We start from the raw sequence: 27,846 nt of genomic DNA on the forward strand, positions 1-27,846 counted from the left end.
TGGATAAAGACGCGATTGATGTATCGATCCAGCAATCCGGTACGCCAAGTACTTCATTTTTCTATATCCGGTCCGCCGAACGGAGAAGTTGCCCACCCCCGTTCTAAATGTTCACAGCATAATAATCAGGTTGACAACTCGCTAGATTCCCAATTTCATGCTTTCAACACAGTTTATTTTTTACAAACAGTAGACAAATAAGAAACCCAATCATACGTCATTCATTTCGCAGGAAATTACTAGAGTTTATACTCTTACGCAGTTGTAAGCAACAGATAGAACGAAGACAGAGAGACATTGAATTTCAAGCTTAACCTGAACACAGTCGTGTCTAAAATTCAGTGTTGATATATTTTAAAAACCTACAATGCCAAAGCCTCAGGTTCCGCAGACAACAACCCAATATTATTCAAACGACCGAGGCAAAGTGAAGATGTCAAACCAGCTGTAGTAACTGTAGCGAAAGAATCAAAACTTTCTGTACAATCATCTGTACATAGTAAGTATAAGAATGTGCAATCTAAATTGCAGTTTCCCAAAGTCAAGAAAGAGACCGTGTTTGGCTTTGGGAATAGTGAGGGTTAACATGTCTGCAAAAGTAGTGGTTCTTGTCCTTTTTCATAGCCATGGCCTAATTTCGATTTTGCAAAAAAATATGCCAAGACCCGGCACTCGTCCTCGAGCGTTTGATGGCTGGCTTGCCCCAACGAACAAGATTATCCCAGTACTACCGCAAATACAAAATTCTAAAATTTGACGATATTTTTACATTTGAAGTAGCTAAATTTATGCATCAATATTTTTCAAATGAATTGCCTCCTGTGTTTAATGATTTCTTCGCCCTTGCTCAAACTGTTCACTCACATAATACCAGATTTTCTTCCCAAGGTAACATCTATTTTCATCGACCCACAAGTAACCTCACAAAGAAATCGATCGACTATGCCGGTCCTGTCATATGGAATGCTATACCCTCATCAATACGGGACATCCCATACCACTCCTTCAAAAAGGAATTATTCAGTCACCTCATCTCCCGTTACCAATGATCCGCTTGTCTCACACCAATTTTTTTAGTTTCTTCAGTATTTTATTTTTATGCTGAGCTGAATTGATTGATCCCAACCAATGCATCCAAATTTATGACACGATATCTGTATTTGTTAATGCAGGGTGTGATCAGACTAGTTGACCCTACCCAGAGTCATATCGGTCACACCCTGTCCTATACCGTTAAGTTCATTTATTGTTGTTTCATGTGCCAATGATGTTTTCTTTACGGTTGGACAAATCAATAAATATCTCTCTCTCTCTCAATCTCCTTTTAAGCGGCGGCAATACGGCAGGTTTAGGCCTAGCAGTTCATATCATATCATAGTTCTCATGAGCAGGATGGGGAATGTACATATCGCAGTCTCGGCTCATTTCCAACTACACGGTTATTCTGCAGCCTTTACAGAAAAACCGGAAATTAGAGTGGAACATTTCCCAAATTAGATTATAATCAGATTAATGGCATTTCGCTCTAATGAGGCAAAACAGACAGCTGAAATTATCCAAGTCTGTCTGGATCGTCTCCGCCTTTTTGGTTCAACTGTTTGATTTTTGGGTCCGACTTGGATTATAAATTGGGGCTAGCAGTGCGCTTCGCCCTGTCACTGGATATCGGCATGATGAAGGATGCGCTTTTCGTAAAGAGTTCTCCCTCGCCAAATTTGACTTTTTCTCGTCGTCTGATTCCATCGTCGTCACAACCTGTGACCAAGGGAAGGGGTCCGGGGTTTGAATTTTACGACTTCTTCGTTCAATTGAGCCGCCACATTCTTACTCGCTTTGGATCATTGCACAGAACTTCCGGTCTGCAAAAAATAGGGGGTCAGTCAATACTAGTATTGAAATCCCGGGAGTTTAAGGTATATTCTGGTTGCGATCCCGGGCTTACCTTCATTGAAATCCCCGGATTTCGCAAAAGCATCTACCAGGCCTTAAACTACTTCCACTTAAGTTTTTTTTCGGCAAAACTAAGCCTACAATACTTCACTTTTTTACTTATTTGGAAATTTCTACTTCTCCTTGTACTTTAGTATAAATTTGTTTGGCTGCATTTGTTTATTTTCCACTAGCTTGTCGATGCGTGGCATACGTTTGCTTACAGCGCATCGAAAGTCATGCATGGGCGCAACAACTCGGTTTCGTTTCGACAACTTGATAGTCATCAGGGGATGAAAATCCTTGCTCGCATTCCCATGTATAGGGGAAAATTAGCAGCTGGGGCATAGCGTGAGAAGACGGTTTGAAGAAACTAAAAATCAACCTCACCTGAAGTAATAACTCCAATCGGTCGAACAAAACAGAATCTACTCGCGTACCACCTGGAAGACCTTCGCGTACCACTAGTGGTACGCTTACCACAAGTTGGGAACCACTGCACTAAAGTATGGGTCAATAAAATTAATGTTGCAGTTTCCTTGGTTCATGTACGTAATTTCGGGTCGCTTAGTTGCCATATAGCAGTTTCATCACATTAAGCTTGACTAAAGTTCAGCAAAACGTTTGGAATTATACGACCTGCCTTATTTCAGTTTGCTTCCTATTAGCTCAAAACATCAATGTGGTGTCCTGGTAGAATTTATCCACATCGGTCATTGTCTTATTAACTAAAGACATTGCAATACGACCGACGGCGCCATACCATCACATTTTCTGAAAGGGGGCACTAGGGTGAAAAAGAGGTCAATAGCCCCTGTTCTTAGCAATGGTGTCATTTGTAGGCTATCACATGATAATTCCAATCCTCATGCTGTTAAAACAAATATCTCCTGGGATGTAGCAACACGAACCCACTTCTCTGCACCGCCAGTTTCCATGTTTCGAGAGTGTAGTTATGACGGATTTTCGAAATTGCTAACATACTTCAGTAGTTTCGAAAGACAGCAAATTCTACTTCTACCTGAGGTAGGCCACTTATGGGTTGCTTGGAACAGCACTACTACTCATACTTGAGTGAAATATGTATCACTACTTCTACTTGAGTAACTTCTTGACTACTTTGACAACTTCTGATCATGCATGTGGACTAGGGTTGTTCAAAAAAACCTTTTCGGATACTTAGGATTCACTGATTACATCGCAAAGTTTCCTAAAAAAGGCTGCACACCAAATTTGACTCGATTCAACCAGCAGTAGCCGTGGGAGAGCGAATTGAAGTTTTTGAGTTTATTAAAAAAATGATTTTTATAAAAATTTGACTGTCAACTTAAGAAAATTGTTGAGTTGCCTAAAAAAACGATGCATAACAATTTTTGCTCACTTTCAACTGGTAGAAGCGAAGTTATTGCAGTTGAAAGTTTTAGATTTGCAAAAATAGCATTTATGGTGGGTAATCCTAGAATAATTGATAAAAAACTCAACTTCTCTTCTACCGGTTGAACTTGTGTCAAATTTGTTTTGCAACGTTTTCCTAGACAACTCAACCATTTCATGAGGTTCACAGCAGAAAATTGAAAAAAATATATATATATTTTTTCTAATAAATGATAAATTTCAATTGACTATGCCTCGACTTCTACGGGTAGGAATTGAGACAAATTTGGTGTGCTGCGTTTTTTTACGCAACCTAACATTTTAATCAGCGAATCCTCGGGATACGGAAAAGTTATTGTGAACAACCATAATGCACCCAATCGCAGATAGTTATTTTTAGTGACTATTTCGCGACAACTAAACGACTTTACCCCCTACGAATTTACTGGAAATCAGTGAGCCATATTTAGTACATGAATTCTTTGTCCGCTCAGAATGAGCTGGATATAGGAGTCTGTAGGATGTAAGTATATGATGCGCTGATGTTAAGGAAGATAACATGTTGATAAGAAAATCCATGGGATTCCGATTGATTCATTAACAATGAAATTGTCTACATAGCGGACAGAATGTTTGCTATATATTTCCACATTGTCATCAATTCTAGATATGTTACAACATTACAGAAACTCACCTGTCACCATCATTCCCGGAAATCTTATTGTCGTGATCTCGTCTTTTAGCCGGTGCCAAAGCCTGAAAGAAAATCTTACAATTACACAGCTGAAAAAATAGACTTGAACAATAAAATTAAACAGTGGTTCCAGCAGCCACCTTGAACTGTATAGAGCAGTGATTCCCAACCGCGGCCCTGAGGGCCGCATGCGGCCCGCAGATAGCCTTCTTGCGGCCCCCACAAAATATTAAGAAATCGAGTACTAACAAAAAATCAATTTTTATATTTATTAAATGCACGTACTTGGCTTGGAGTTTTTAATTATGGGATTGCAGGAAAGTCGTGGGTAGACTGCTAACGCTACGTTGCTGCTGTTTCAATGCAATGTGCCCTAACTTTCCAGTTGAACGAGCAATAGCTATAGATATAGGTATATACATGACCATAACTGCGGCACGCCACACCCTCCAATTGGGGCGTAGGGCGAGCTCGAAGTGGGCTCAAAGTTATTTCGTGAATAAGCATAAATTATAGAGTATTATTTGAAAATTTGTGCATCTTTTAACTCCAGGCGTGATTTCATGCTGCCAAATATCTTGACTTTTGGGTAGGCTACTCATCCCCCCCCCCCCCAAAAAAAATATATTTATCGAAATGGGCATATCGGCACTTGCCATTACCGCGCCACGACGCAACAAGACATATTATAATAGTTTTACGCCATGTAACATGCGACTCCAAGAAGTGTGTCAGAACGATTGGCAGCGAGAAAACCTTGGTCGAAAAGGACTGCCCTTATGCTGACCGAAGCTTCGTTATATATAGGCTACAAAATACTGTCTTGGCAATCTGAACCTCACAAGACACATATCATCCCGCAGGGACAAATTATATTCCAGTGAAGAAATACCAATTTGAAATAGTGTGCGTCTCTTAGTTTAGTAGCCTACGTTTGGGCTATTCTATATATTTTTGAAATAGCAGACAGGAGGTCACAAAATAACATCATGTTACGGGGTCATACCAACGGGTTCTACAGTGTCCAAGACACCACACTTAGCTCTACCGGTAAATATGATTACGTGAGCAGCGAGGACAAGAAGTTGATAGCAATATATATGCAATTCCCAATCATATTGACTGATTTTATCATAAATTATCGAAATTTTAACGCTTCGCGCTGGCTCACTTAACGGTACAGCTAATTTCGTGGTAAAAGCGAACAAGGTGATAGGGGTACGTTTTTCACCCTATGGGAGCCCAAGACCAACGTTTTTTTGGGGAAGGGGGGGCTCACGAAGTGCTCTTTTGTTCCTGCCAACGGATATACACCCGGAGATGTTTCATTATTATTGAGGGGTTCTACCTTTTCAAACACACATCCCTCGGCTCTACCTGTAAAACTGATTACGTGCTGAGTAGAGAGAGGATAAAAATTGATAGCAATATATATGCGATTCCCGATCATATTAACCGGTTCAATTATGAATTACAGCTGGCTCACTAAATGGCCCCGAAAGCAGCATAATTGGTAGTCCTACAGCTCCCAAATAGCCACCAAAGGTCGATTGTTCTGAACAATGGGAGCGCAGCAACACAATGACCATAACAATGGCCAATGGCTTCGAGCGATTGATCGGAACAATGCCAATTTTCATATTTTGGTGACTATTTTGGGTCCGTTTCATTGCCCTGGTATTCGTGCGGCCCCGACCGTACTTTAAAATTCTAAATTTGGCCCCGACACCGAAAAAGGTTGGGAACCACTGGTATAGAGCACAAAAATGCTTTCATTTGGTGTAGAAAATATGTTGGTGTCCACAGGAAAGCGGTTCACTTTGGTTTATCGACTCCATCTTTACGAAATTACAGAAAGGTCACAGTGCATGTTTATGCAATTTGGGAAGATTTGGTTGTTCATTAAACTCTGGCCTGTGCCCAATGTCACATCAACGGTGCAATCAAGTACAAGTATCTCATAAAAGAGTTTAACCACAATCGCCACTAATGAATATAGAGGCATGCATGGAGGCTTGCTTCTCAACGGGATTTCAAGAACATGCAGCTCAGTTATTAGCCATACCTCAAATGTTCTACTAGCAGTCACGCGTGGTTCAATCACTTCCTATTGGCTTCAGCGTGGGAGAAAATGGAAAACTGATAACCTCCGGATATGAGCTGGTAGTTGCGATGTGAATAGAATGTCGATGTACTTACTAAATGTGGCCTGAAAATATAGCCAGATAAAACTCACCTGGAATAACAATTGGTAAACTTGCTTGAAACATGCTACTTGCTTGACTCTGACCCATAGAAAGTCCTTGCCTGTGAGGATAAAGAAAGGATACATCGGGTTAGAAACGATTCAAATTCGAACTTTACAGTCACCCAAGGTGTCGAGGCTTGTTGTTACAGATAGAAATAAGATTGTTACTAGTGGTTGACTTGAGTATTTTGGTGCCATAATAATTTAATCATTTCAAAATTCTATAGCAGGGTTGGGCAATTATTTTCCTCCGTGGGCCAAATGAGAAGTAGAAAACACGTTGGCGGGCCAAGTGCGAAATTTTAGCTATATTCTCCAGCGTATTTTAATTTTATTTCTAGATTGCATTGTTATTGTTAGTAAATGCTGCTCAGTGAATGTGTTGGTAATGAGAAATTGACGGTTTAGTCAAGAACATCTATTTGCCGTCATAATTGGCAACAATGTTAAACATGATACATAATTAACTCTCATTAAACCCCTATCCACGTTCTGCTATTAAGACTCTGAAACAGTGGTTCTCAAGCTTTTTTAGGCACGTCCTTCTTTATGATAGTGAAAAATTCCATGCGCCTGCCTTATCATGATATTACAGAACAATAAAAAGTGTAACCAGAATGCTAGCAATCCCAATCGATAGTTTGATGGCATGGGAGGTTCTGGCCGTTGATGAGAGAATTCTGAAACATAAAAGTCAGAGAATACACAGAGCAAAAACGATATGCTGGGGTGCTGGGGGCGAATCACGCGAAGCTTTTTCGGCTTATTTTGACATGCCCGTTAATAATTTATGGGTGATAAATATGATGAATCATATAGCAATCGCAAGCACTGATTGACTTGTTTTACAAATTGTGGATTTGGAAACGTATCACGTATCAATTCGAAACACATGCCGTATAATGCGTACTGTGACATTGTCACAGTGACAATGGCAACAAAGAAGGTTTGAACTAAACTATATGGAAAGAGTAACTTCTTGCGACTTCAACTGCTAGTCATACTTTGCCACATTGCCTTTATTTTGAATATGGATAACGCATGCGAGGTGCGTAGGCAATGTAATCGTGGCATATTAATGCACAGGCTCCAAAGTAAACCAATTTCCTGTTCATTTGATACATCCTACAATTTTAGTCCTTCAAAAAGCAAGTTTTATATTTTCAATTCCAAGCAACCTGTCGCGGGCCGCACAGAACAGCTTCGCGGGCCGCACTTTGCCCAGATCTGTTCTATAGCATTGATGGCAGATAATCGAATCCGAAATTATTGATTTTGTAAATGGATAAATTCAGAATTACTTACTTTTATGTCATGGACGGAATTGTCAGACATTGATGCATGTCAGATTCCAACTGATTGAGGCTGAGATTGCCATGCCATTTTCTTTTATGACCAAAGCCATTTCCCATCCGACAACCAGACTATTAAACGATATGTTATCCGATGTGATGATATTCTGATTGCAATCCACTATAACAAAATGAAGAGTGGTTATGAAAAGTAAAATCAATGAATCTATATACAACACCAGTGGTTCTCAACTGCCGGTCCGCAAGGTATATGATAACTTTATAAAGTATTTTTAAATTTCATTCAATGCGATTTGGCGTCACTAATTGTCTTGATTATTGGGTGCCCTTCCTCCAAGAAATACCCATGATATATTGCAATAGGCATTCTGGTTTCAATCATTACCGCGCCACTACGCACCATCCCATCATGAAGTTAAGGCTAACATAGGACTCTGAAAAGAGTGCCGAAAATTCGGCAGCGAGAAAACCTTGGCTGAAAAGGAATAGCCTATGTTGATCGAAAACATCGATATATATATATTGTCCATATGTGCTTAAACGGCTGTCACCGAATCTCAATGTCCTGGCCATCTGTACCTCACAGGACAAATGCCATCCCATGGAGAATAAAATTGTTTGTTCACTGAAGCCATTTCCCATCTGACGACCAGACTATGGAATGATAAGTTTTAGAGTATAAACTTCTGATCTTAACAGACTGTAACAAAGTGAAGAGTGGTTATGAAAAGTAACATCAATGAATGTATTGTATATCCACCATAGGTTGTTCAAGCCTGGCTATATGCCAGTAGAAGTGGTAGCTAACAAGTTGCCGATAGTCACCTCATATAAACAGAATCGAAATGCTTTATTTTTAGAATGCATATAAATTTGGTATCTTGATCATGAATAACGAATGACTTTTTTAAATCAGCATCCCCAAAAGCAGTTTACACCTGGCAATATTTGTAAAACCGAACGCACGAATTTCTGCAGCATTGAAACAAAAAGTTACACAATTTTAAATGCAATAATGATGAATATAGCTTGATGAATTGAAAATATCAAGTGTGAGCACTTTTATTATACATCACGACTCAGCTGAAGACTTGCACAAACTACTAATCGAGGTAGTTTGATGGTCAAGCCTAGTTCTAGCGTTGATTTTAGTGTGAATACCAATAGTGGCATAGCCGAGTCATGGGTGGGTTGAAAACTGTTACATTTCAAACTATTACCAAAATTCTTTTTAAACGCCGATTCTATCTCCGATATTTTCAATCCCATCTCAAATTCAATGATTCGCATCATCAGTATTGCAGTTGCCAGTTACGAATTTTCAATGCATGCTAGTCGTATTTCTAGTAGCCGGTTTCGAACAGTGAGTGGTTCTAGTTCTACATCAAGTTGCATTTTGAAGATCCAGTAATTTGTACAAGTCTGCTCAGGTGAGTGCAATCTATCTCTTCACTAATACGGATTTGAAAATTTTAAAACCTTGATCTACTTTTGGCGTAACTATAGTCCATTTGTCTCGCGATATATCATACTTTTCAGTTTCATCAGAGGTTTCGCAATCTGTTACTGCAAAAATGCACTTGTCAATGTGATACGCAGAAACGCGACCGTGACGAGCATTCATAGAAGATAATGAACTCCATTGAGCTGAAGTAACATCGTAACATTCTACGCTGTCGACTTCTATTCCTTTTATCCACCCCCCGATCACAAATATCTTTTGATCAACTGCAACAACACCACTCGCACAAACAGGATATCTAATTGGGTCGAGATCAACCCACTCTGATGAGGATGGAGTGAATTTGCAGAATGAAGAAACTATGACACCATCTTGTCCTCTACCTCCGATACAATAGATTGAATCATTCAATGATACGAGACTTGTATTTCGAATCGCGGTAGGTTTGTCTTTTAGTTGAAACCATTGATTCGTGAGGGAAGTAAATATTTCCACGTCACTTGTTGCTTTAGTATAACCTCCAACAACGAATATTGATCCCGGCAAAGAAACTGAGTAAGGAAAGTATCCATGATCACAAATCATATCTTTGATCCTTTCCCATTTTGAATTTTTGCTCTGAAAATCGAGTCGATGAACTGATTATCACAACATAAAACGTAGATATACGAGTCTAAAGAAATCGCCGAGAAATGTTTTAAATTCTTAAACTTAACATCATGAAAATTCTCTACTTTCTCAGTTACTGGATTGAAGGATCGGATACAATCTGCGTCATCATCAAAAAGTATTATCGATTCATCTTTGCCAATTTCTTCGTTTGTTTTCTGTGATGCTTTTAACAGATGTCCATTGATCAACTTGTACAGTTTGAAGTCGTTACTGATAATATGGTTTGATTCCAAAAGACGTTTTAAAAATGCCGGGGAGACTTTATCCAACTGGATTGCTTCGAGACATTCGCGCAAATGTTCTTGATTTTTGCGATTTGGTTCATGGTTCAATGGTTCATTTTGAGTGTATCTTGATCATGGATGGAAAAAACTAATGATAGTTTTTGAATCAGCGTCCCCAAATTTGTCATAAACAATAAGATAACAAGATGAAGAACAATTTCATTGGCTCTTATTAGGCCTACATTGTTGAAAGTTGATCATTGTTAATCCACGATATTCAAAAAGTAAGAGAGCCATATAAACTTGTAACTTGTAACCTAAGCTCTATTTGGAAGCACATACTGTTGTGAGTATACCTTTTGAAGAGCGAATAACGTGTGCAAATATCGTATGCGGCTAAACAAACAAACAAACACTCGTATGAGATTTTCATGCATTGAGCAGCCCTATCATGTGCTGTGGGTTATTTCATAGTGAATTACGGGATGTTTAAAACTTGAACAGCCAACAGCAGAGGTGTCAAAATCAAATTGCGTCGCGGGCCGTATTCTAGCCTTCAAATCGCTCTGAGGCCAGACAAGTCAACTAATGGAAAATTGTTACCTTGTGCTCTTGATTTTTCCTTGAATACGTTAAAAGCACTATAATAGATAATACACGGATCAATGGGTCTTTAAAGCGACTTGCTAGATCCAGATGGCTGACGGTAAAGAGTAGCTCAAGTTTCAGATTTTGGAAGCGAGTAATTCTAGTGTTATCGCTTAGGGCGAATAGTGATACTGGTGCTTCAAACACCGTCGAATTCTCAAACCCGTTCTTTTGAAAGGCATATTCTATTACCAACTCAGTAATTTGCATTTCAAGTACTGCAGTCTTTACGGAACTGAAAATCCATTTTTTGTACCAGTCTGCTCAGGTGACTCATGAGAGCAATCTATCTCTTCACAAGTATGGATTTGTAAATTCGGCAACTTTCATCTACATTTGGTTTCACTTTAGTCCATTTGTCTTGTGATATATCATACTTTTCAATTGCATTAGAGGTTTCTCTATCTGTTACTGCAAAAATCCACTTGTCAATGTGGTACGCAGAAATTGGACCATGACAAGCATTCATAGAAGATAATGAAGTCCACTGAGTTGAAGTAACATCGTAACATTCTACGCTGTCGACAATCTTTAATTCTCTCCTCACCCCGCCGATCACAAATATCTTTTGATCTACTGCAACAACACCACTCGTAGATACAGGATATCTCATTGGGTCGAGGTCAACCCACTCTGATGAGAATGGAGTGAATCTGCAGAATGATGAAAGTGCAACACCACCTGGTCCAATGCCTCCGATACAATAGATGGAACCATTCAATGATACAAGACTTGTTGATCGAATCGCAGTAGGTTTGTCTTTTAGTTGAAACCATTGATTCACCAGGGAAGTAAATATTTCCACATCACTTGTTGCTTTATAACCACCTCCTCCAACAACGAATATTGATCCTGACAAAGAAACTGAGCAAGGACGCCATCCATGGTCGCAAATCGTATCTTTCATCCTTTCCCATTTTGAATTTTTGCTCTGAAAATTGAGTCGATGAACTGATTTACTACGACATAAAACGTAGATGTAGGAATCTAGAGAAATCGCTGAGAAATGTTTTAAATTCTCAAACTTCTCATCATGAAACTTCTCTACTTTCTCAGTTACGGGATTGAAGGATCGGATAGTATTTGCCTCACCATCAAAGAGAATGATCAATTCATCATTGTCAGTTTCTTTGTCTGTTTTCTGTGACGCTTTCAAAAGATGTCCAGTGATTACCTTGTACAATCCAAAGTCGTTACTGATAATTTGGTTTGATTCCAAAAGACGTTCCAAAAATGCCGGAGAGACTTTATCAAACTTGATTGATTCTACACATGCGTGCAAATGTTCCTGATTTTTACGATTTTTTTCAACCCAATCAAACAGTAACGTCAGTTTATCTTCTTCGCATAACTTTGATTTTTCAGACATCATAGATTTGAGCAGGTTAGTTTTCTCAATATTTCCAAATTCAGGTTGGTTTGAAATTTCCATGATATTTTCATGAAAAAATGCTCTACATCGTGCAGAGACGGCATCTAGTCCATACATATCGGCAACATTTCTTGTGGAAAAGTAATTCTCAACCTCAATTGATTCCTCCAAAATGTCAGATACTGCCTGTTTCACGTCTTCCAATTGCATCATGATTGCGACATGAAGAAGATCATTAATCTTTTCATCGGGAATCTCAAATTTTCCCGAATATATGAAATCGATGCAGTTTTTCACACACTCAGAATCGACCTTTTTCAAAACAACTTTTCCTTCACAACTCTCTTTTGTGTCGTGCTTTAACATCGCTTTGAAATAAGCACAGCCAGCCGACAATACATTTTTGTGAGTGTAATAGACATCATCTCCCACTTGAATTGTGAAATCACAGTGATCGTTCTCTTGCTTCATCCGATGTAATTCTTCCATCATCTTCACTGAGCGTTTCTCTACATTTGGACATACAATCTGCACCATGATTGTCAATCATCCACAACAGGATATATATTATGATCCTACGATTATTATGATATAGTCAAGCACTGTTATTGAAGTAAGATGGTTAGTAGAGCGATTATTTTGACAAGTCTAAAAAAGTCAAAATTGTTCACAAAGTCAAAAAAATTTAGACGTCCGCATTTCGTTCATATCGTAACTATACTGTATGCACTGTCGATGAACTTATGTGATATTTTACAGCTTGTAGCCTATTTTATAGGCCTACCGTTGTAGACGGTGCATTGTAAGCTCATTGTGAATCATAAACGGTTACATGCACACACACACTCTCACACTACTAAGGTAATAAACATTCGTCATAAACGAAATTTATGAAGTAGTCAAATAGCATGTCTAGTCTACATGCACTTAGTCAAGTATTCAAGGACTAGGACTTGCAGTCTTTCTTAATCATTTGTTAGACCCAAGCAGCTGAGCTACACTAGAAATATTTTTAATTTGGTCAAGTGGGAAGCAGCGCTTGGTTATATATGTAACATCAATTCTACAACTTAACTAAACCAAACGATGTATTTACTCAGTCACAGTATCATGGTATAATGCCAAAACTTTCATCAATTTATGACTGCATCGCGAACATGCATATTGCAATTTTCGTCATCTATGCAACTGAATTGTAATTTACAAATGATGCCCAATTTTATCAATATCGTTACTAATAACAGGGATTGATGGCAGATATGGGGTAATCGCGATTAGTAATCGTAATCGATTACGACGATTACAGCATTTTGAATTAATCGTAATCGCAATCGATTACATTAGAAAAAATCCCAAGTAATCGTAATCGTAATCGACTACTTCCCATATCTAATCGATTTCTTTGTGAAAGAACGATTACTTTTTGTTTGTACAAGGACTATGACATAAACTGAATATTCGTGAACAAGAATGAGATAATATACCACGTCAACATTAGCACAAACGTCTGATTTTCAAACGCCACTACTCCTTATTACGTCAGAAGTATTAGCTCCGCTCGTCATTGCGTAAGAAAACAGACATGCGATGGACATTGTAGTGTGATTGTAAGAACATCCCGTGGTGTATATCAGGTTATCAATACACTACAGACGCCCCTACCTCGCAGCAGGATATTGATTGCCATTCTGCCTATAGTTTCGAATAGTAACATATGTATTGATGTTTAGTTGTGCTTAGTTAAACGCAGTTTTACCGTTGCTGCTTGGCGAGCAGTAGGCCTATGTACGCACGTACACCTGACAAAGATTCGGAATTTTGTACTCGTCGAATAAAACATTGCAGTTTCCACAACGAAGCATTACAAATAAACAGCTGCTGATATATATCATAACCGAGCCGTGCTTAGCCGTTTCTCGTAACAGCCGCTCGCAGTATATGTATTAAGTTGGCGGAAGAATTTTTATGTTCATTATATCTTATTCTCATCTAACTACTTGAAACGGGCGCCAATCGTTATTTCACAGTTCGTTACTCAGCATTTGGACCTGCCGTCATAACCATTCGCTTATATAGCCTGACCCTGACATATTAGCGTGGGTTTCAGAACCAAAACAGCAATTCGTCCCCCAGTCCAACCGTTGCTCAATTTTCAAAACTGAGTTTCGTCAATAATATTGATAATTGCATTATATTACTATTCATTTTAACCTCTCTAAGCCCCGAGTGTCAGATTTACCTGTAGAGCTGGTACGTAATCCATAATTAAAGCATCTGGTATGTTGTTATAATTACTTTATTGTATGTTGGAAATTCGTGACCTCCAGTCTGTTGTATAATGATAAGATATTGTACTCGCCCAAACGTAGCAGACTAAAAGAAAATCTTTCGTGAGACGCGCACACAAATTTTCATGGCTTTATTCTTTTGTGAATGCGCAGGGTGGCATTTGCATTGTGGGCTCAGATTGGAAGGACAGGACTTATTTGTCACGCCCACCCAGCGCGGCTATTGACAATGGACGAACACCCCAAGTTTCGGCTAAGGTATTTCTTTGGTATCACACAGGGTTGTAATGACTCGAGTCATGACTCGACTCGAGTCAGACTCGAGTCACGATTTTTTTATGACTCGACTTGACTCGAGTCATTTTCTTGAAATGGGAAAATGACTCGACTCGACTCGAGTCAATATTTGGATTGACTCGACTTGTACTCGAGTCATTACGCATGACTCGACCCAAGTCATTGACTCGGCTTATTTTATATGACTTAAGATGAAGAAATTTGCGAATCATAATGGCTAGATCAACGCATCCGACGAATTCTGCCGACATCGCTACTTGTCACCACTGCTTTCGTTGCACTTGTCTGATATCAGATATGCCGCCGTAAAAACAACAGAAAATGATACATAGTAGCAATGCATTGTACAAAATCGTCCAGTGATGAAGAGGTAATAGATCCTCCGCAAATAAAGTACTCAAGACTTTTCAATTATACAAGCAAGCAATTGAATCAAAGTTCAATTAGAGCCAATGAAATGACTCAGATGGTCAAGAGACTGGGCTCATGTGTAGATTTGAAGGCGATGATTCTTTGCATTTTTGGGCGACTAGAAAGAATGACTATTCAATGCTCTTCAGTGTGGTTCAAAAATGCTTGTCAATTTCTGCATCTAGTGCACTAGTGGAACGTGTATTCAGTAGATATGGATTCATTCTACGGCCATGCCGCTTTAACATATTTGAGGATCTCCTTTCCACATTAGTATTTTTGAGGTGTAACTCATTGATTTGATCTGCTGTCTGTGAAAACACACAATGCGCCTCGTCCATTTGACGTTTTGTTAGGTATGTGCATGGTGCACGTGAGTAATAATGAATGGCTAATGTTGTGTGATGTTTGTACAATATGGCTGTTCTAAAATAACTTCTTTTTTATTTTACTGGGTGGTTACTTGATAAAATTGTTATGTTGCATAAAAGGAACACTGAATCTGGCTTAATTTGAAAAAAGTGGAGTCAATGATGTGAGAGGAGAATATTTTGGATTTTAAAATAAATGCAGTATTTTAGTGAGAAATTCTTTCATATAATATAATTACATAGTAGTAAGCCGACTATTTTTTCATATCCAAAACATTCTACTCTAATAACTTCACTTTTTCTAGTTGGAATTGAGTCAAATTTGCTATGAATCATATTTTTACACAATGTAACAATATCATGAGATAGCCGGTAAAATTCGAAAATCTCTATTTGTAATTAGTCTAAAATTTTCTTTCATAGCATTGCATTCTACTGGTTGGAATTGAGCCAAATTTGATTTTTTAGACAATCTAGCAATTTTAAGAAGTAGCCGGAAAATTTGAAAAAATGTTTTTGAACAGCCCCATTTTACAATTATTTCTCCAATGCTGTAACTGCGATGTAGTCTGTAATGCAATTGGGAAAACCTTTAGTATAATCAAAAGGTATCTGTTCTGTTGTCTCTGCACAATGCACATAGTTGCATGCACGCTTTTACAGCATGCTGGACTGTTGTAAATACCTCTACATAAACATGCATCTATTGATTCTCTATCAACTAGTATCTTGACGTGAATTTGTTGGTTCTCTATCATATATAGTATGTAGACGTGAGTTCGTTGGTTCTCTATCAGATATTCGTTAGCTATCGTCGATGTGTTCATAATAAAAACTGAATGCTTGTATTGGTGATGTATCAGACTGACAAGAGAGATATTTGATTTTAAGCTCTAAGATTAGTAAAGTTATCTTTAGCATCGGTAAATGAGGCCAGGACCTGTCCGTTATCTGCCTAAATAAACACGTGCCAAGACTCTGATAGGGACAAAATGAGCATGTTTCGCAAACAGGGAATTCGATATCACCCAAGCAGGATTGAAAACATGAGTTGAACATGACTTCAATACTGTGACTTGGACTCGACTCGAGTCATAACACCATGACTCGGACTTGACTCTTTAAACGGTGACTTGGACTCGAGTCTGTGATGAATTGAAAATGACTCGAATCGACTCGAGTCAAAACCACAAAAGTATGATTGACTCGTGACTCGGAACCATGTGACTTGGTTACAACCCTGGCATCACATCCCGTGCAGTTGCGTGTTGGCCAAAACTGCATATGTCTTTTGGTGTGTTGTGAGATCGTGGTGCGGTAATGACCGGCTCCGAAATGCTCGTTCCCATAAAATAGCCTATGCATGTTTTTTTCTTGAGGGGGGATCGGGTATGCATTTCAAACCCAGCTATCCACTGGAGCAGAGGTCAGCAACCGTTTTGAAACAAACAGCTACTTCTTGTGTAATGTGTACTGATTATTGCGACGACCGATGGGTTAACGCCTACTCCAGTCGTTTATCCGTGCTCAGTTGGATTTCTTAACTTAGAAGCACTGGGGCCGGAGCACCCGAGCACTGGGCCGGGTTTCCGCCCCTCACCAAGAACAAAAGACGCTCACTCGCCGGGACTCACACCAGCTCCTCCGGGCTCGATTGGCTTGCTGCAGTGCGCGCCGAAGCGCCAATCTCCGCGTCGAGACTCGGGAATATTAACTATAGATTCCCGTTGAGCCGCCGCGTGGGCGAAGACGTGCAATGCCCCGAGCGACTGCGTTCGTCTGTTCCTTGGGTTCGGCCGACGCACGTTCAGCTGCTGCTCATATGAAACCAGCTTCAACTTTCTAGTCTCTCATTTGGATATTTGCTACAGCGACCGCGGGCAACTCATTTGGTCCGCGTTGGTGACCCCTGTACTAGAGACATTTGAATCGCGAAGCTCGAAGACCATTTTCAAGAATTAATTAAATTCTCGAAAATACTCTATAATTTATGTTGGTTTACGAAATATTTGAGTCCCCTTCGAGCATGCTCCCCACCTTATTAAGGAATTTAGGGTGCGGCAGGTAAAGACCTGGCAATAATGCAAATCGTAGGGTGCGATAAATCATCCCCTATAAAGTTGGGCAATTGGTATATTATGACTAGGGTTGGGACTTCGGGATCAAATTTGAAATCCCGGGATTTTCGCTCCTCAATCCCGGGATTCCCCGGATCGAATTAGAAAAGTAGTAAAATACACATATAAGTTACACAAATAACATTTAGTCCTTGTGATATTTAATTGACGCAAAACATAAGAGCATCAAGAGTTCCGTCGTTTAGATCAGGGGTCCCAAACTCCAATTTGCTCGCGGGCCAATTTCGTAGTTTTTGATGACGCGGTGGGCAGCAGCATCAAATAGGGGTATAATATGTATTTCTCAGTACGCCTTTTTTGTCGGACCTTGCAGATTGGCATTCCATACACATTGCGAGAATGTAATACACTATTGTAATATTCACGGTTGTCACGAAAAAGTCATATTTTTCAATATTTTTAAAAATATTGTTGTGCTTGGCATAATTTGGCGACATAAGGAGTGATATAGACAGTTAGAAACCATGCGAGACGTCAAATGCATCGTGTCATCGTAAAATCTGTCGCATTATAATTTAGCAGCTAGTGGACGTTTGATGTGTGATAGCGATTCAGGTTTTTGGAGTGGTTTCAGAATGAAATTTCAAGTTCTCAAATCCGAAATCTGAAATTTTCGAGTTTAATATTGTCGAATGCTTGAAAAGTCAAAACGCCGACGTGGGCCGCAAAAACAGTTCTGGCGGGCCGCGTGTTTGAGGCCACTGTTCTAGACAATCAGCCGAGTTTGTGACACTGCTTTATTACCAAAATAAGAGATATGGCGCTACATAAGCCTTGGTATATGCTGTTCACAAATCCCGGGATTTCATCGTGACCAATCCCGGGATCGGGATTGCTTCAAATTCCGGGATCCCGGGATTTCCCGGGGTTCCAACGCTAATTATGACGCAATAAGCAAATGACGCATGATGTATGAAGAGAATTGATATCTCATTAAGCCTTTTTATCGCAATCCTTGTATTGTCTTCCAATATATCATTCAAGAATATAGTCCTAAGAAGCAGAACAAATGTAATCGTGAGTAATCGTGATTACTTTTCCAATGTAATCGTAATCGTAATCGACTACTTCCTGATTTTGCTGTAATCGTAATCGTAATCGCGTGCTTCTGAAGTAATCGTAATCGCAATCGATTACATTCATGAAGTAATCACCCCATGTCTGATAGATGGTACATAAAAATCATATTTTAGTTATTATTAGTAATTTCAAGATACTTTTGAAAGCAATAGTTTTCATAATAAAGAAGTTGTCACTCAAACACTCATAGATTTTGCGTTTTACTGAGCCTCCATCGTTTTATCATTAATAAATTGACCGCAAACAAAGTGATCGGAGCTCGCAAACTAGTAGTATAGTAACCAAATGGCACAGTATATATCCATTTTTTATAGAATGCTAATAATGGTCTGTACCCGCCTTAAAGGGGCACTGTGCTTTAAAAATAATGTGGTCTCAAATTGCAGGGCAAAATGAAAAAAAATCGGGCCGCAGTCATTTCCTTCAGAACGCCACCGTAATGGAGCTGCAATGTATTGGAATTTCCATAGGAGCTTCACGCTCCAGATGTCGCGGTGGCGCGTCATTTCTTAACCAGTTACATGGCACGATGTCTTCACCGTTGCACTTGCTCGACGTGATTAGGCGGTCACGCAGAAAACGAACCTTATGTAGTTGTCAGCCGATGTTATGAAGGAAATATGTCTTACACGCCAAGGTGGTTTGGATACGGCTATCAACAGATGATGTTCAGTTCAGCCAGATTTATGTCTAAATTGGGCCAATTGTATTATATTTCTTCAGGACAGAAATAGATCATGTCCTATTCTTACGTATAAAACATGATCATCACTAATCAGTATGATGGTGATGTGATGGTGGGCTGACAACTATCTAAAGTTCGTTCTTTAAGTGATTGTCTAATCTTGTCGAGCAAGTGCAACGGTGAAGATATCGCGCCATAAATTTTGTCAACAGCTCAAGAAACGATGACGCCCAGCTGCAACAGCTGGAGCGCGAAGGTCCTGTGGTAATTTCAATAAATTGCAGCTCCATTACGGTGGCGTTATGAAGAAAATGGCTGCCACCAATTTCTTTTTTCATTTCGCCCTTCAATTTCAGAACACATCATTTTTAGAGCGCAGTGCCCCTTTAATCAAACCCAGTACATGATTTTAATCGGAATATAATCAGCTTAATAAGTTTATTTTACTAGTCAACCATTGGCGCAGGCCTAATTTGCATCTCACAGATGTGTACGAAGCCATTTTCGCAGTTGTATTCAACTCTGTATTCGTCCCCCTATTCCAAATAAATGGCAGATTTCGTGACCGGACTTGACTTGAGTCACCTTTAAAAATCGATTGACTCGACTCGACTGAATTCAAAATGCGCAATGACTCGAGACGACTCGTGACCCGAAGGTGGTGATTTTATCCCAAACACTGATCACACTTAGCAAGAGAGGTGACCCATTTATGGATGTCACAATTCCCTTGTCATCGATACAGGTTATTGTTTCAACTCATAGCGGGTTGCGAGTTGAGCACTGGGCGTCAATATCATTAACAAGCGACACAGTGAAATTTTACGATTCTTGTGGACCTCGACTTAAACAACTAGAACTTTTCAGATTTTTTTTAATTAGGGTACAATCAGGCATATAGGTAAACAGTATTTTCCAAACTAGATTAAAATTAGAAATATAGTTACATTTTTTTTCCAAATTATATCAGAATTGCTGAGTTCACGAAAACTTGGACATCAAATCAGGTTCAGTTGATATCAAACCATCGTTCCGAGCAGGATAAAGGCAAATGTATGTACTGCAAGATTGGCTCGTCTCAAACAATACAGTTCTTCTGTAGCAGTTACAGGAAAACCGGAAATTAGATTAGAATTAAAATTAGAGCATAGAAACATTTCCTAAATAACATTGGAATCCGAGCAAAGAAACATTTCACAAATTAGATTAGAACTAGATTACTGGCATTTCGCTCAAATCAGTCGAATTAGACAACTAGAATTATGTAGTTGTCCAAGTCTGTCTGGACCGTATCCGCCTCTTTGGGACAATTGTTTGATTTGGCCTCCGACTTGGATTGGTACTTGGGGCCCGCGGTGCGCTTCACCCGGACACTAGATGTCGACAAGGAGAAGGCAGCTCTTTTCGTAATGAGTTCTCCCTCGACAAATTTGAATTTTTGTCGGTGTCTGATTCCGTCATTGTGACAACCTGTGACCCAGGGAGGGGCTCAGGTATGAACTCTACGAATTCTTCGTTTCATTGCCCGCTTCAAGACGACACATTCGTACTCTCCTGAAATTTCGCCGGGACTGGGCCGGTTCAAGTCCTCCTCAATCTGCAAAAGATATTAAGGGGTCAGTCAATACTAGCATCTGAGTCACAATATTTTAAGGTATTCTGGAAATCCTGGGATGAAACTGGTTCTTTACAATTGTGTATATCTTTTGGCGGAATTTTAGATAGACGTATGTGCAACGGTTTTCTGTAGAAATTCCACCCCCTGAACTAGTGAGGCTCACGAGGCGATTTCGTTGGGCCCGCAACAGCCTTCATCATCATCATCATCACTGGTTTATTAGCAATTTTATCAGTTCAATACACCACAAAAAAATGCGATACAATGTAAAAGAAAGGAAGATGTCGAAGCGACTAGGAGTTGTCTATGACAAGCCGGGAAAAGACTTGCCAAGTTCAGCACAAGACCGTCGGTGAAAATGTGTAGGTCATTTAAGCCAACATCTGAGATAACGTGAAAAACATGAAATTTGTGTATTCTACTCAAGGCCATTGCAAGCGAACTTGGCGATATATTTTTTGTCAGCAGCTACCTGACCGTTAAACATCAGGCCAAAATGAGCGAAACGTTTGACGACCTGATTTCTTCTCAGTTAAATAATTTCTAAATAACAGTACAACTACTGTTAAATAATATATACTGAAGTAGTCCACGGTACTCTACCAAAGTGTAACGCGGTTGGCTTTCGACATAGTTTGGGCACATATTGCTCAGTTAACAAATGGTTTAGCGTTAAAAAGCACCTTTTTTAGTAACCGGGCAACTTTTTCTTATAGGGGGAATTTTAGCTCAAATATTGCTCAAAAAGGTTGGGAACCACTGAACTATTGCATAGCAATGAAATACAAAACTGGCATTTAATATTTTTCGTAATGGTAGGTACACCCTTTCAAAGAATGCTCAAAACTTGTCCACCTCAATTCACTTAATATATCAAATCTGTAGTAATCCTAATCTGAATAGGGATGTAACCCTGCAGAACTCCATTGGAATTGCTAATGCTACCAACCAATCGGCTTTTGAAATAACCGGATCACAATCTAACACAGCGGTTTTCAACCAGGGTCTGCGAAATATTATTAGGAAACCGCAAACCGATCGATAAATATAATTTGTGACATTGGAAGCTAGAGCAGACCAACACAAACCCAGATCTTCACACCATCCAGTCAGATTCCAGGTTCCAAGAAGTGTATTTATGACGGATTATCAAATCTACTTACATAATTCAGTAGTTTTCAAAGACAGCAATTACTATTTCTCCTTGAAGTAGTCTACTTCTAGGTTGCTTGGAAAATAGGGTTACCATTACCTCCTCTTTTTTGACGTTCATGAAAATGTCCTCCGAGGACGCCTAAATGTCTTTCTTTTTGGCAATTCGTCCTCCTTTACAGCTTTTACGACTAAGATAATGGAGAGATTCAAGTGAAAATGGGCATATGTGACGCTAAATAGGAAATTTGTGGTTTGATCGAAAGTGACAACATTTTTTTTTCAAGTCAACACCACTGATTTTAAGTAAAAAGTCTGTAAAACAGGAGTCGAACCAAAGTGATGACCTTCTTTTTTCAGTCAAGCAACCATCAAGTAAAGAAAAAATGTAACATTTTTTCCGAATGTTTCTCCTGTATTGTAAGTCTGAAAATTTTGAACGTGTCCTCTTTCCAGATTTCCAAAATATGATAACGGTAACCCAATCGGAAAAGCAATACTTTTACTCACTGGAGTGAACTTTGCATTGATACTTTTACTTGGAGTAGTTTTCTCGACCACTTCTGATCATGCATACGGTCTCATGCAATCGCAGATAGTTATTCCTATTCTTAGTAACTTTTTCGAGACAGCTGAGAGACTTTATACCTCTGTCGAAATTTACAGGTGTCAGTGTGCAATATTTATTGCATGATTTCTTCGTCAGCTCGGAAAGAGTAAATACTGGATGTAGACATAGGTAGAGTGTAAATATTGGTATGCTCATTTCATGGGAGATAGCATAGTGCTATGCATATCTATATGACTTCATACTGAAATTTACAACATCGCGGACAGAATGTTTACTATATATTTGTAACACTGTTTCCAATTCTGGACATGTCACAATATTTCATAGCAACTTACCTGAAGTTGTCACGATGCCTGAAAATTTTGATGTCGAGATCTTCTCTTTTGGCAGGTGACAAGGTCTGAAAAAGAAAATCTCATAATCACACAGCAGGAAAATAGACTTGAACACATTAGCCTACTTCTAAAACGCAACTTGGATATAAGAACAGTAAAAGTAAACAGTTGATCCACTAATCATCTTGAACTGTATAGAGTAGGGGTTCTCAACCTGGGGGGCGCGGGAGGCTCTCAGGGGGGCGCCAGAAATTGACGAAGTCAGTATAGGGGGGGGGCGCGAGTAATTGACAAAGTCAGTATAAATTGTATGTGTCCGAACATGTGTTTCACATCCATTATGAGAAGACTATTAATGAAGATGAAATTTTTTCCATATTCAAGAAAGCTTGCAAAATACAAACTCTAGCAACTGCGCTCAACGGAGTATAGTCTGATTTCAACTTCATTTGAGCAAATTTTTGAAATTCTTTGGAGATATAGAGAGCAATTCCCACGTGTAAGTCATTCATTGCTTCATAGCTTTGACAGTACCGGTAGCCTAAAGCTTGTCGCGCTGGGCAGCTCTTGTTAGTAGCTTGCGAACTGCACTGCCCAAGACAAACTTAGATGCAACATAGGTTGCCCGGTTTCGCCCTCAATTAGGCTATAAATCAACACAATTTAATTAATTTCCAAAACTGATCAAATTTAGCATGGCAGGACAGAACGACGCCTTGCTCTCTGTACTCACTACCAACATCAGGATTAGTCTCAGGGTGACCTACCTTGAAATTAATTAATGGATGTCTTGTTCAATGTTTTTTTGTTATTTTCAAACAAGTTTGGAGAAATTTGACAGCAATGTAAAAGACTCAACAACTGGAATGCAGATTCAAAATTGGCGTAAGATATACCTTATTATGTATACTATTAGATCAGGGGTGGGCAGCCTACGGCCGTAGAAGGGAATTTGAGCGGCCGTCGACGCCTAATTCAATTAGTATGTGTTGGCGGCCCTAGACATGCAAATTGCAATTACGAATTCACTCCCGCATTTTCGAGAGATTTTAATTAATCTTGAAATTTTCTTCGCCCTCCGCGCAATTCAACAAGACTTCATTTTTCGATTTTTATGCGGTAGCGCCCTTCTTAATCTGAGCCGCAATGGGAATTGGCAAGAAATAACAATTTGTCCGCGGCCCTGAAAAATTTTCGCGCTCCGCGTGACAATATGCACCTCCCGGCAGCTATTCATAACATTGCCACTCGCGATTTCGGTGCCTACAATAGGCCATTGTGAAAAGTAGAATGGTCCGGAGTTCACCAGGAATGGATATGGACAGTTTACCGTAGGAATTTTGCGTCCAGATCGTTCATTGCGGCCTTACGCTACATAAGCAATCGAAATGCGGTCATGATTATCAGAAACGTTGCCCACCTCTGTATTAGATGATGTGCTCTTTTTGACATGACGATAAATGCAAGGGGGGTCAGGGGGGCGCGAGTTTTTTGACCATCTCCAAGTGGGGCGCGTGTCAAAAAAGGTTGAGAACCACTGGTATAGAGCATAGGTTCTTGAACGCCGGTCTGCCAAATATATTGGAACTTTATATCTCAATTCCAAAACGCAAGAAGATAGACGCTTGTCCATCTTTAGAGAAATACAACATCACATGTGAAGTTAATTTGGAAGTTTGTAATGCATTTTCTGCATGCTGTCATTATAGAGAGTTCATGGTGTACTTTGAGCGTACATAACAATGGTGCAACTGTTGTACAAAACTGTTCGGAAGTAGCATACAACTTCAGATTAGGTATATGTGCAAGCTACAGAGACTATTAAACAAATTTCGTTAAATTCCAACAGTCCAATTAAGCACTTGACAGTATGATGAAGACTATAGCAAACAGGATAGTTGCATTTCTTTTGAAGGATACTGAACACTCACAATCAAGTAAGCGGTCTCAACCATGAATTTGTGAGCTTCAACCACGGTCGCAACTAACGAATACAGAGGCGTGCATGAATGAATGTTTCCAAATAAGATTTCCAGGAGAACATGCGACATGGGCGAGAAAAGCTATTGGCCATAACTCAATTGTTCTATTCGCAGGCACGCGCGGGTCAATCAGTTCCTACAAACTGGAAAAATATCTTCAGCGTAGGAACAAATTGAAAACTGGTATCATCATGTAAACTTCATCAATCAATTCTTCAATACTTAGGTAGGTCAAATGTCAAATGTTGTCCATCGTAATTGTGACTTAAAAATACGCACCCATATAAAACCCACCTTGAATGACAATTGGTAAACTTGTTCGAAAGTTGCGACTTGTTTGACTCTGATCGAAAGAGAATCCTTGCCTGTGACGATAAAGAATATATACATCGGGTTAGAAACGATTCAAATTCACTCAATGTGTTGAGACTTGTTGTTACAGATAGATATAAGATCTCTACTAGTGGTTGAGTTGGGTTCATAGTGAATAATTTTATCATTTAAAAAAACACCATAGCATTGATGGCAATAATCGAATCCAAAATCATTGATTTTATGAACAGATGAATTCAGAATTACTCACTTTTATCTTCCGAGTAGAATTGTCACACATTGATGCATGTCAGATTTCAACTGATTGAGATTGTCATGCGAGTTACCAAAGCAAATTCACATCCGCCGAACAGACTATTCAATGATATGTTGTATATGATGATATTCTAATTGCAATCCACTGTAACAAAATCAAGAGTGATTATGAATTTAAGTAAAATCAATGAAGGCATAGGCCTACACCACAGGTTTCTCAAACCTGACCATCTTACCAGAAGATGTGGCAGATATCGAGTAGCCGATAGCCACCTCATATAAACATGATCAAAATGGTCTGTTTTGGGTATGCGTACAAATTTGGTATCTTGATCATGGATAGTAAAATGAAAGACATTTTTTGAATCAGCGTCCTCTAAATTCGTCAACCGCAATTAATAGACCATGACAAGCAAAAATTTATTCCTATGGTATTTCGTACTTAATCATTGTTTATCCACGATTCTCATAAAATTAGATAGGCATACAAATTTGCAACTTATAACCTAAGCTCTATTTGGAATCACATACTGTTGTGATGATAAGGCCTTTGAAGAGTAAACAAATATGGTATGCGACTCAACAAAAGAGAGATCATCCACAGTCCACACTCATTTCAAATTTTCATATTGAGTCATTTAGTACTGCGGTTTATTTCATATTGAATTATTGGAAGTGTAGAACTTACACCGTTTACAGTAATCAGTAGGTTCTCAACTCCTGATATTGGTCATAATAAAACCATTGTGGTATCAATTGTCAAAGCCATCGACCGTATCTGTATTGAGTAAGGAAGTAAATATATGATGGGCATTATCAACTAAAATTGGCAGCAGTATTATGCACTTTCGTACAAGTCCACAAAATTACTGGTTACTATTGCCACGACATTCATCAAATGATACGAATCTGGCGAAAAGTAGTTTACACAAAATTTAAAAAAACAGAATGTACGAAGTTCTACCGATTTGACAAAGCAATTATGTCGGATATAGCTTGATGAGTCGAAAATTTCAATTGAGCGACTTAATTCTTATTCATGTCTCAGCAGCAGACTTGTACAAACTACGGTACCAATCTAGTTACTTGACGGTTGAGAGTAGTTCTAATTACAGTTTGTGAAAGCAAGTAGTTCATGTGTTTATATTAGTGTGATTACCAACAGTGGCATAGTCATGGGTGGGTTGCAGACCGTTACCTTTCGAACTATAAACAAAATTCTTTTCAAACACCGATTCTATCTCCGATATTTTCAAGCTCATCTCAAATTCAGTGATTCGCATTATCTGTATTGCGATTGCCAGGTCGCCAGTTACGAATTTTCAAAGCATGTTAAGCGTATTTCTAGTAGCCAGTTTCGAAAATTGAGTGGTTCTAGTTCTACGTCAAGTTGTATTTTGAAGATCCAGTAATTTGTGCAAGTCTGCTCAGATGAGTGCAATCTATCTCTTCACAAATACGGATGTGTAAATTTCAAAACATTCATCTACTTTTGGTATCACTATAGTCCATTTGTCTTGCGATATATCATACGTTTCAATTGCATTAGAGGCTTCTCCATCTGGTACTGCGAAAATCCACTTGTCAATGTGATACGCAGAAACTGGACCATGACAAGCATTCATAGAAGATAATGAAGTCCATTGAGCTGACGTAACATCGTAACATTCTACGGTGTCAATTCTCTTTTCTCCTCTCCAGCCACCGATGACAAATATCTTTAGATCAACTGCCACAACTCCACTCCCCCAAACAGGATATCTCATTGGGTCAAGATCAAACCACTCTGACGAGGATGGAGTGAATCTGCAAAATGATGAAACTGTGACACCATCTTGTCCGATACCTCCGACACAATAGATGGAATCATTCAACGATACGAGGCTTGTTGATTGAATTGCGGCAGGCTTGTCTTTTAGTTGCACCCAATGATTCAGGGGAGAAGTAAATATTTCCACATAACTTGTTGCTTCAGAATAACTTCCTCCAATAACTAATATCGATCCTGACAAAGAAACTGAGCAAGGATCGATTCCGTGATCACAAATCATATCATTCATCTTTTCCCATTTTGAATTATTTCTCTCAAAATTGAGTCGATGAACTGATTTATCGTCACATAGAATGTAGATGTATGAGTCTAGAGAAATCGCCGAGAAATGTCCTAAATTCCAAACGTTCTCATCATGAAACTCATCTACTTTCTCGGTTACTGGATTGAAGGATCGGATACAATTTGCGTCATAATCAAAGAGAATTATCAATTCATCATTGCCAATTTCTTCGTTCATTTTGTGTGATGCTTTTGAAGCTTTCAAAAGATGTCCAGTGATCAATTTGTACAGTCCTAAGTCATTACCAATAATTTGGTTTGATTCCAAAAGACATTCTAAA

General features: G+C 39.1%; 4 protein-coding genes across 6 annotated transcripts in view; all 4 read right to left on the reverse strand.

Moving 5' to 3' along the window:
* LOC145457593 (kelch-like protein 6) overlaps nucleotides 1-13,190 on the reverse strand; it is a 74,948-nt gene extending 61,758 nt beyond the window's left edge. Inside the window, exon 1 of one of the 2 annotated variants that reach the window (XM_080335916.1) lies at nucleotides 10,333-13,190. In XM_080335916.1, coding sequence (XP_080192042.1) covers nucleotides 10,851-12,473 — 1,623 coding nt within the window. In that variant the 5' untranslated portion in view covers nucleotides 12,474-13,190 and the 3' untranslated portion in view covers nucleotides 10,333-10,850. Of the gene's footprint in view, nucleotides 1-10,233 lie in introns of both variants that reach the window. The other variant, XM_080335844.1, reaches the window with a different exon arrangement.
* Nucleotides 1-27,846, reverse strand: part of LOC145456733 (kelch repeat and BTB domain-containing protein 3-like) — a 120,243-nt gene that overhangs the window by 67,230 nt on the left and 25,167 nt on the right. The window lies entirely within an intron of this gene.
* LOC145432990 (uncharacterized) overlaps nucleotides 1-27,846 on the reverse strand; it is a 299,451-nt gene that overhangs the window by 53,787 nt on the left and 217,818 nt on the right. The gene's annotated exons all lie outside the window — the stretch shown is intronic.
* LOC145433211 (uncharacterized) overlaps nucleotides 1,440-27,846 on the reverse strand; it is a 109,023-nt gene continuing 82,616 nt past the window's right edge. The window contains exon 5 of the mRNA XM_080310194.1: nucleotides 1,440-1,755. The gene's annotated coding sequence lies outside the window, so the exon portion shown is untranslated. The remainder of the gene's footprint in view (nucleotides 1,756-27,846) is intronic.

Source organism: Botryllus schlosseri, chromosome 1 (genome assembly GCF_051294905.1).
Source record: "Botryllus schlosseri isolate E-star chromosome 1, Bs_hap1, whole genome shotgun sequence".
In the NCBI taxonomy this organism is placed as follows: Eukaryota; Metazoa; Chordata; class Ascidiacea; order Stolidobranchia; family Styelidae; genus Botryllus; species Botryllus schlosseri.